The sequence below is a fragment of the Mus caroli genome, chromosome X (assembly GCF_900094665.2).
Source record: "Mus caroli chromosome X, CAROLI_EIJ_v1.1, whole genome shotgun sequence".
Taxonomy (NCBI): domain Eukaryota; kingdom Metazoa; phylum Chordata; class Mammalia; order Rodentia; family Muridae; genus Mus; species Mus caroli.
This window is the reverse complement of record NC_034589.1, coordinates 51,972,117-51,982,897: the sequence shown is the minus strand read 5'-3', so window position 1 is coordinate 51,982,897 and position 10,781 is coordinate 51,972,117. Positions and strand designations below refer to the sequence as shown.

General features: G+C 40.5%; 1 protein-coding gene across 2 annotated transcripts in view; it reads right to left on the bottom strand.

Moving 5' to 3' along the window:
• Positions 1 to 7,452, bottom strand: part of Htatsf1 (HIV-1 Tat specific factor 1) — a 14,042-nt gene extending 6,590 nt beyond the window's left edge. The window contains exons 1-7 of one of the 2 annotated variants that reach the window (XM_029473625.1): positions 7,259 to 7,452; positions 6,826 to 7,070; positions 5,403 to 5,583; positions 4,988 to 5,035; positions 4,427 to 4,581; positions 1,890 to 2,053; positions 1,005 to 1,104 (exon numbers count right to left, since the gene is read on the bottom strand). In XM_029473625.1, coding sequence (XP_029329485.1) covers positions 1,005 to 1,104; positions 1,890 to 2,053; positions 4,427 to 4,581; positions 4,988 to 5,035; positions 5,403 to 5,583; positions 6,826 to 7,014 — 837 coding nt within the window. In that variant the 5' untranslated portion in view covers positions 7,015 to 7,070; positions 7,259 to 7,452. Of the gene's footprint in view, positions 1 to 1,004; positions 1,105 to 1,889; positions 2,054 to 4,426; positions 4,582 to 4,987; positions 5,036 to 5,402; positions 5,584 to 6,825; positions 7,138 to 7,258 lie in introns of those variants that run through there. The other variant, XM_021153270.2, reaches the window with a different exon arrangement.
• Positions 7,453 to 10,781: the final 3,329 nt, after the last annotated feature.

Below are 10,781 nucleotides of genomic sequence, written 5' to 3'. Positions count from 1 at the left end.
TTGTAGACCAGGCTGGCCTCGAACTCAGAAATCCGCCTGCCTCTGCCTCCCGAGTGCTGGGATTAAAGGCGTGCGCCACCACGCCCGGCTTGCATTTGATTTTCAACTGTACTTCATTACTATTGTAAATTTAAAATAGCTGTATATATGTCAAGAGCCTTCTGCATTTCAGGTGAAAAGAGACATTAAACAACCCATCTAATCATGAAAAGATGTTCAGACTCCACCACTGTAAACTCCAGGGCTTTATGTGGACTGTTCAGCAATGACCTGTCCATTTGAAGGCCCATGCTAAGGGGCTAAACTGAAAGAGCCACTGTGACACTGTTGACAACGTGAATAGAAAGAACAAGATCAGACAGAGACTGCAACTAGAATGTTTCCAAAACTGAATTTTAACATTATGAATTTTTCTTCCTTGTGTGCAATGTGCTATCATTAATTCCAGAACTTGACAGAAAAAAAAGTTATTTTTCTACTACTGATAGTATCCATCTATGCTAGCTAGCAATAATATCAGAAGGCACAACCCAATGAAAGCTATCATGACAGTTTCTATTTAACACCTTATTTGCTGGTTTGGGGATTTTTACATGGATATTAAAATGTGGTCCAGAAAAACAACCTCCACCCTTGGAACATCAGAGTCCTTTAAAGATCAAACTTTTCTCAGTTTTCAGATGCGAGTGTGAACTGGTATTCTCCACCAAAATCAGCTGTACTACAAAGCCACAGGCTGTTCCCATCAATCTTGGATTTCAGGCAGCAAACAGCTGTGATTTTGGCCCACAGTATGACTAGTAACAGTCTTATCCGGAATCCAATCAAAATAAGAACAGGATAGACACAGGCAATTCTAAATACGGGCTGATTCTTTGTTCCATTTTCCTATCCTACCATGACGTCAGAAAAATGCCTCCACAGTGATAGGGCACAGTAAGCTTAGCACCCCCTTGTAAAAGAAAAAATCCAGAATTTTTACATGTTAAAACACCATTTCTTACCTCAAAGTCCATGGGGTGAAACATATTTTTGAGAATGACAACTCGCTCATGGCGCAGCCGGTTTGGTCCAGCTCGTCTCTCAGGTCTCCAATCCAACTGCCTAATGTAACAAAAGTAACAGTGACATGAAATCTGGGTTCGGATTTGTGGGAGAAAAGTGATGGCCACACACAAAGAAAATATGATGATCATTTTATCATGAGTTTAAGCATAATACTAGAATGTTAACAGAATTCACTGGTGAAAGTATTTATTATTTTGACTAATGTCCTAAAATGTGCTTAATAACAAATTAACATACATGTCCCATTTTATATATACATATACAAACACACATCTATATGGTAAATGCAATGATACAACTTTCAGCCTTTCTAACTTTTACTAACAAACCTGTATATACAAATTTAGCTCCTGGCAGTTGATTTCAATCCACAGTAGAAATGAAGTCATGGTTCTAGAATAAAAGCTTCAACTCTTCATTTGATGGCCAATACACAACTAAATTAAGTCCCCTTTTACATCACAAATAACCACCCCCTAAATTTAAGTTCTTCATTTATTTACTGAAGCCTGGAAGCACAGAAGGTAGGGAGGGGCAGGAAATATGGGAAGAGAGGAGGAAGGGACAATGACATTCAGTTCATCAGGAGCCCATCACTCACCATTTTGTTTTTGAATAAAAAAGCCTAGAACAGACTTTTTTTTTAAATCATCCCAGAAAAAGACAACCCGCCTCACCACTACCAAATCAGCCCATGGAAGAGACTGCTGATGAAATTCCTTTAGAGTAATTTGTAGGCATGTTTGATGGAACAAAACTAAGTACCTATTATCAAAAAAATGCTTTAAAATATTTCTATGTAATTTTCAAAAAATACATACTTCTGTTGTAGAGACAGCTTCTTCTTATAATCTTTGCACTTCTTTTTCTTCTTTGAGGCATCATATTCACCCTTCAGCTGGAACTTTGCCACCTCCACATGCAATTTGTAGCCTCTAATTTCATCTTCATCCAAAAGTTTTAATGCAAGTTCCACAGATTCTTTCTTTATAAAGGCAAAATAAAATACTCATTAAGATGACCACTGAAATGAAACTTACTATTTGATATAAACAATGCCAGCCACCTACTTTGGGATAAAGAACCTTAAAATAGAAATCAGGAAAGCTCTGTTCAAAACCCACATATACTTCACACACCTGTGTTAACTTAGGTACATGACTAGTTCTCTAAACCTCCAATTTCTCCATCTGCATAAAGCTAAAATACCTTCATCACAGGGCTCCTTAAAAATTAGATGAAATAGTTTATGGAAAGGTTAGGGCAAAACATACAGTAGGTGTTCCATAAATTATATTAGTGGGTAAGTTTTGTCTCATCTGTAGAATGAGGGGAGTGAACTGAGCACTATCTGTGGCATAGTCCAGTTGTGAAATTCTGTAACAGCTACCTAACAGTGGGTGATCAAGGAGCTGGAAGTAATACAGCCAGTCTTTAGTGTTCAGCTTCATCAAACTAGAATATACACCTGGAATAACATGCTTATTAGAAGATAATTATGGAATGGCTTATATATTAAGTGCAGTTATGGATTCTGGGTCCTACACAAACACACTAGTTGTCACCCCTACTCAGAGTCAAAGAACAAAAGGCCTGAGGAAAGGACAAAGGACCACTGACCTAAGCTGCTCAATTAAATATGGATTCTGGAATAATTAACTTTATTTTCTACAGTGCAACTTATTGGTTTGACAATTTGTTACTTTCGTGGGCCCTAGGTTTTCTATAAAAGTGTTTCATAGAACAATATTATTTTTTAAAACTTCAATCATGGAGTGGAAGAGACCGCTCAACATGTTAAGAGCCCTTGTTCAGCTCCCAGCAGCCATAATGGGTAGCTTCTGCAGAGGAGCCATGCTCAGCTCCCAACAGCCCAGTAGCTCATAACACTCTATAACTCCAGCTCCACAGGTCCAACATCTTCTTCTGGCCTCTGTATGCAACAGCATTCATAAGCACATATATAAATGCCCCCCCGCCATGTATATACATAAATAAAAGAAAAACTTTTTTAAAATTCCCATCGACACCCTGTTCTTTTTAAAATTCAATTCACAGACTTTTAGTCAACTTTGTGCTGGTAAAATTCTCAAATTTTACATAGGAACATAGAAGATTAACATCCCAAATGATCATGGAAGGGTTCACTTACCAGATTAAAAGCTGATAACCCCAAACCTTGCCATCTCAAGCCTACTTTCTTCTGATCCCACTAACTACACACCTATGATAGTTATACTACCACATTATCATTTTTTACTTTGATTTGTAATTATTTTCAGGTTCTATGACAAATGCATATGTCATAATTGTGGCCATTTGTTTTGTGCCAGGTGAGATAACAAGTGCCACTAAGATGACTGACTGACTGGTGTTCCCAGAAATGATAGCTTCCTTTCACATCAATCAAGGCCTGTACAATTTGCAGTAAAAAGACTATACATAGTTCTGCCAATTTCCATTCTAATTCTCTTCCCTGGTGTTTGAAGCAGTAAGTATAAGTCACCATCTCCTTTCTAGTCTAATTTGGGGTTAGAAAACACTTTTTGTCAAGAGCCAGTTAGTAAACAGTTTAGGCTTTGAGGGTCAGGGTTATCGCTACAACCACTCAATGCTTCTGATGAAACATTAAAGTAGCCAGACACAAAAATATAAGTGAGCCAGTGGGGTTGTGTTCCAACAAAACTGTATTTGCAAAAATAGACAGCAGTCATGACTTTGCTAGACCCTATTCCAGTTCACTCCAATGTGCAAATAAAATGTCAATGGCTTTTTTCTTCTCAGATTTTTACACTGTTGATTATATACACTGAGGAAGAGGTCTTTGCAGTGAAATTTTTGAAGATAAGAGAAGCCCCTCGTCGGGCGTGGTGGCACAAGCCTTTAATCCCAGCACTCGGGAGGCAGAGGCAGGCGGATTTCTGAGTTCGAGGCCAGCCTGGTCTACAAAGTGAGTTCCAGGACAGCCAGAGCTATACAGAGAAACCCTGTCTCTAAAAACCAAAAAAAAAAAAAAAAGAAGAAGCCCCTCAATTACATATTTATATAGCATGCTGACCTTGTAGCAAACAGTTTCTTAAAACAAGCAAATAATCCTAGTGTCACTAAGGTGACCTATGGATTTTTTCACTGTCTTACTTAATACTCCCTTTGTGTCATGTATTTCCAGCCTTTGTTGAGTATACTGTATGGCAGCATATGTATATATATGTATATGTACACACACACACACACACGAACTCTGTTTTCTTTGTATTTTGCTTTGGGTGGTTGGTGGTTTAGGCTAGTATCTCTAATATTCGAACCTTGCTTCCTGGGTTAAAAATGGAAGGGATGAGAGACTTGACCAAATACCAACCTTCAGATAACAACAAAGCCCATCTCCTTTAAGATTCCCTTGATCATCTTTGTAAAGTTTAACCTTAAACTCTTCAGTCTGAGGATCTCTCATTATAATGCCAAATTTGGACATGAGCTGAATAAATTCATCCACTGTGATGTCTGGAGGGAGACCTGTAATTTCAGAGAACAATTTCTAAGTATTTAATGAAGGTAAAAGTTTTTAGCATTTTACCAATGAGAAACCTGAAACGTACGTGAATACAAAGCTGATTTGTATAAATAAGTACAAAAATTTCCTATCTATAAATGTGAAGATTGTATTTTATACACTAAAAAATACCAGTTATGCTATGCTTACACTTCACTAAATCTGAAGGAACAAACTGCTATAAATTATCTAAGGCAGGCATACAGAACAGCATGTAACATTGCATAACTTTTCTTCATTCCATACTAAGTAAATTCCTAGATAACAAAAGCAGGTGAACGAAACACACCAAAACTAAAACTCACTTAGCACATAGTCTCAACACTAAATGTTTCCAACATGAAAACGGCATTGCAATAGGATAAATACCTGACACGTATACATTTGTATTTCTGTCTTCTTCAACATGGAACCATCCTAAAAAAATCAAAAGGAAATAAATAAAACATTCGAAAGAAACAAGAATTACATTATGAAATCTTGGCAATGGCAGTTTCTTCAAAGTTTTAGAATGTTCTCTTTATTTCAGAAGACTACGACTAATTCAAATCACTACAGAGCTTTCAAAATACATAAACCTTTCGACTGCGAATGACCTTTATCGCTCTCTATGAAAAAGAAAAAGGGCTATCTCTGTTCTTCATGACTTTACGCCTATCTGAAAGTGAAAACTCACATTATCACTCTTTCAATGCTATTATAATTCTGCAAAGTGTAAAACGGATTTACAAATTTTTCCTATCTCATTTCTAAATCGAGGTTTTGCAAGGACAGGACCACTTGCCAGATTCAGCCTTTCTCTTTTCCCCCTTCCTTTTGGACTCAGTGGTCTCCTGGACTTCTTTTTGTGGAGGTTCTTCTACAGCCTTAGTGTTGGGGTCCTGGACGTTCGCAGTAGAGCTGGATGCACCATCACTAGAAAAGCCGTAGTTAGCCTGATAAGTAGCAATGAAATCTTCGGTGATCTAAATGGAGAAGTCAAAACACATGCAGACAAGGTTACTTTACTTGTGGAAACTGTGGTATAAGGCTGTACATTCAGAAATATAACCTAAAACTTAAAACAAGTGTTTACACCACAAGCAGCTGTACTAATTCAAGTACAATCCAAGACCAGTCACCTTATATGGACACCATGTAGTGTGATCAAAGTAGGACAAAGGTGCACAGACTGCCAAAACAACACGCATAGTTTTAAGTGATGCTATCACCCGTTCCTACATGTTTTATAAACTACTATTTCTCTACAGTGTATATGACTAAAGTGGCCAATACATAAAACAAAAAAAGTATTGAATAAATGAAATGGTAAAACCCAAAGTCAACTAGTAATTTCATCACAGAATCCACTTTTGGGTACCCAGATACCAAATAATTGTTTGTCAGACTACTAAAAGCGCTCTTTAAAGAAATCACATCTACAGTCAAGTGGGTATTGCTAGTCCAGAAGTTCAATTGTAAATTTTTACAGTTTGGGATGCTTAAAATATGCACAAATACAAGATCAGAAAGAATAGCTGAAATAATTTTTCAACCAACAATCAATCCCCCTGCACAATGGAGAAAAGTTTTGTGTGATTGCCTCTCCATTCGCTTGTTGCGCTGTTAGTACCCTTTGATGCCAAAGTTCCTATGAGGCTAAGACTAACAGAGTACAGTTACCATACAGTTTACAAGACCAGGTTCAACACCACTTGTGCTATTTCCATGTTGAAAATAAACACTTAGCAATTCCCAAGTACAACTGACAAAATTTAATAGAATAATAAAACAAGAATCAAGAAAAGTTTATTCAGTAGTGGTAAATGACCCCTCTTCCACCCTGTAAATCAACAAGCTGCATTCTACACAAACATGTACAGGAAGCGTAACTTAAGTTTGGCTATACAGGATAAAAGTCTTTCTAATGTGATTTTCTTGGTGTTCTTCCTCTGTGCAGTAAAAATATCAAGATAAAAACAAATTGTGACCTTCACATACATACACAAATTAATAAGGCATAAAAAAAATCACTTAAGGCACCACCCTAAGATTTACTTTCCTTTATACATCGGGATTGCAATAGACTGAACAAATAGACTAGCCATCAACCACCGGTTCAAAGACCTAGTACTTCAGTGAAGCAAACAGAAGAGGGATGTCCCGCAAGGGCTGCCAGTGAACCCTATGGCCCCGCTCCGCAGTGGGACTCCAATACTCTTTCTTACCTTAGGGAACCAAGCCTTCTTATCAAGGTCCCACTCGTAAGGAGTGTCATCTGGTGGTTGTCCCAAAGAATGGGCTTCTCCAGAGGGCTCATTCTGGTTGTCACCTTCCTTGGGATCTCCTCCATACAATTCTTGCATTCGCAACTGCTCATCAAACTCGTCGTTCCCGCTCAAGTTGTTGCCACTCATGGTTCTCACGTAGTCCCAGACACCGCGGTCAGAGAAGTGAAGAGGCCGAGAGGGCGCTGGACAAGAGCAGAGAAAGAGAGGTCTGCAGAGCTCGGACCGTGCACTGCAACTCCCGGGCCGCCTCCCGCAGCGCCCCAGCAGACCCTGGGAAGTCTGCGAGGCGCCGCCCAGACTCCGCCCTCCCGCCCGCCCCCCTCGTGCACGCCTGCGCCGACAAATGGCCAGCGCCATCGCCACCACCCACCTGGCGGGCTCCGCGGGGCCTCGCCGCCGCCGCCGCTGGGGCCAGGGCGAAGCGGAAGCGCGCAGGCGCGCTGTCACCGCCGCGGCCGGTTCCGGAGGCGCCACAGCTTCCTCCCCGCCACGTCAGGCAACGAGTTGAGAGCGAAGTAGCCCTCAGGCTGATGCAGTCGCCATTGTCCGCGCGGGTGGCGACGTAGCGGGTCGCGCCGACACGACCACGTGACGTCAAAGGTCCGCGACGCTTGCGCGGCCAGGGGGCGGGGCGTCGGGGCCGGGCTGCCGCCGCGTGTCTGTACTTATTGGGAACTGGCCTTTGGGGACGCAGCCTGCCGAAATGCATGGCACCTCGGGAACCTCGGGCCCCTCTGCGCTCCGGACGAGTTTGGCCGAAGTGATAGCCTGAAAAAGGACTCTTCCAGTAGAGCTGGCGCGGAATGGGCTTTGCGGCAGGCGCCATCTTGGGGAGGTGGGTGGGACCGTGGGACAAGTTTCTCCCGCTTCGCGAAACCTTGGCGCCTCCTTCGCGCAAATCCCCGCCCCTGCACTGGAGCTGAGGATTGTCTTATTTTTCAAATGCTTGTCCTTAGTGTACACGCGGCTTTTGTTCATCTTAGTAACCCAAACACATAACATGCTGTTTGGGGGGTCTAGTGAAGCATGAGTTAATGAGCAGTGGGCAGAAGACCCCATCACTTCCTAATCTCACCCCCTTTTTACACATCTGGTACCACCCTCGGACTGCTGTAGGTGATAGGAGCTTTTGCCTGCAGCTTACTGCAACGTGTCCGAGGTGTTCCAGACTGGAATTTGAAGCTTGAGTGTAAACATAACCCTATGGCCCCATTTCCTTGTGTCTTAGTAAGACAGCCAACAGTCTTCCAAGAAAAGCAGAGCTTTTTCCTTAGGTGTTTCATGCACCTAGAAAAGGGAAGGGGTCCCTTTTTTTTTGTTTTTGTTTTTTTTTTTTTTTTTTTTTTTTGGACAGACAGGTATTTACTGAACTCCTATTAAGTGCCAGGCTTTGGGGGAGATTCTGAGGCAGAGGCTAAGACAGGCACAAATCAAGGGTGGTTCAGTTATAGTTGGCGAACAATAGGACGGGAGCACCAGATGCTGGAGAGCAGCAATTATTTTGTTTTCAGCATCTTTTTACACTAAAAAAGTAGACAATTCTAAACAGCTGCTTCTTCTTCTTCTTCTTCTTCTTCTTCTTCTTCTTCTTCTTCTTCTTCTTGGTGGATTACATTTATCAACAAGGTTCATTGCTATAATGTTAACTATTCAAGTAAAATTTTTAATCATTAAAAGTAGCAATCCATACTATATGTGTAAACATAAGTACTATAACCCAGACTTGACCATAGGGAAAGGCTTGTCAGAAATTACTCCGATTCCAGGCACCTTTGTTTGTAAATACAGTGGTTCCAGGTGAGTTCTAGAACATCTTGGCTCCTCACAGACCTCTGAATCTGATTTCAACCTTAGTGATGTTTTAAAAACAGTAGTGCCACACAGCATGTGCCACCACGCCCAGCTGGGAAAATTTTTTCTGTCAAGGTTGCAAGTCACCCAGTTGCCTTTGTCCAAAAGCTTCCTGGAAGCTTATAGAGAATCTGGCTCAAGGTAGCATTGCAGTTTGCACTAGATACTTGCCTGAGCCAGTATACATTTGTCCCATAAAGTTTGAGTACAAACAGTTATAGACTCGGTGTCAGAGTAGAATGAAAACGGTTGCCTGTAGAAGATAAAAGGCCTGAGAAGGGCCTTCTCTGCAAAAGTTCCTCTACCTTACTTATAAACACTTTCTGGAAGGTGAGATACACACACACACACACACATCTATCCTCATGATGTTTGGGAGTTTTCTTGTCCTTATATCTTGTAATCTCTAAACCTAGTTGGGAAGGGGTTTCTTCTGACAAAAATAAATTGATGTACCTTTAACCTAAGATAATATGAACTTCAGAAATGCTATAAAGCAAAATTTGCTTACAGAAGGTATACAATGTTAAATTGGGAACACTTTTCAGTGAGGAAGATATACCCTCTGGACATGCTTTGGTCATATATGACTTTGCGACTGTTTTCATACCTCCTAGAGTATTGCTGTGATCCATATCCTAAATGTTAAGGAAGGGAAGACCTTGATCAAAATTAGGACATGTTCACAATATGTTTTGCATGTGTCCAAATCTCTCCCTATTAAGAACCCTCCCTAAAGAAATGAAATATTGCCGGGCGGTGGTGGTGCACGCCTTTCATCCCAGCACTTGGGAGGCAGAGGCAGGCAGATTTCTGAGTTCAAGGCCGGCATGGTCTACAAAGTGAGTTCCAGGACAGCCAGGGCTACACAGCTACACAGAGAAACCCTGTCTTGAAAAAGACAAAAACCAAAACCAAAACAAAACAAAAGAAACAAAATATCTCAGGAGAACTTTGTACAACAATAAGTAATATAAATGTAATTGTGGCTATTATTATAGCCACCTATGAAGTTAACCCCAAGAAATAAAATCAGTTCATTTCCCCAAATAAAAACAAACTCATAAATTTTAATCTCAGTTTTTGAGCTACAAAAGTGTAGGGAGCTGATGCCCTTGAAAACTGAGAAGTTATTTTATACCTATTTCATCCCTAACTCATGGTGGCTCTAGTTTTATGAAACAGGAAAATTCTGTCTGGACTTTTGTAGCCTGATACTTTTTACAATTAGAGTTCTATACCCGGGCTGGAAGAAGGCCCTACAGCACCTATGTAGCAGACAGGGAGCTCAGTCAGTCTTCATGGCTGCCTTATCTGGCCTCAGTGAGAGAGAATGGGTCTAACCCCTCAAGGACTTGATGTACCAGGGTTGGAGGATACCTAGGGGGAGGCACACTCTTGGAGAATGGGTGGGAGATAAGGTAAAATAAAATTTAGGGTTCTAATTACTTGTTGATTTTATATATATATAAATCAATAAGTAAAAAATATATATATATATGTATGTGTATAGAAGATAAAAGGCCTGAGAAGGGCCTTCTGTGCAAAAGTTCCTCTATCTTATTTATAAACAAATAATATATATGTATATATATATATATATATATATATATATATATATAATATTCTTGTGTGTGTGTGCACATGCATGTCCTTGAAGGCCAGAGAAGGTGCCATGTATCTTTTTTAAATCACTTTTTCTTATTCCTTTTGAATTATGTTCTCTTACTGAACCCAGGTCTTCTGGTTTCTTTGTTTTTGTTTTTGTTTTTGTTTTTCTACCTGGGCTGGCAGCCAGCAAGCGCCAGGGATCATATTATCTCAACCCTCTTCCATGCTGTAAATACAGATGTGTACAAGCCCACATCTGGCTGGTGGGTGCTGGAATATGAAGTCTGGGCCTCGTGCTTATACAGGAAGCACTCTAACTGCTGAACTCTCCCTCAAGTCCATGGCCTGGTACATTTATAAAATTATTTCTCAAGTGTTAGGCTCAGGAGAGTAAATATGCGACAGTTTTCTAATTAAGAAAAATCAAATAT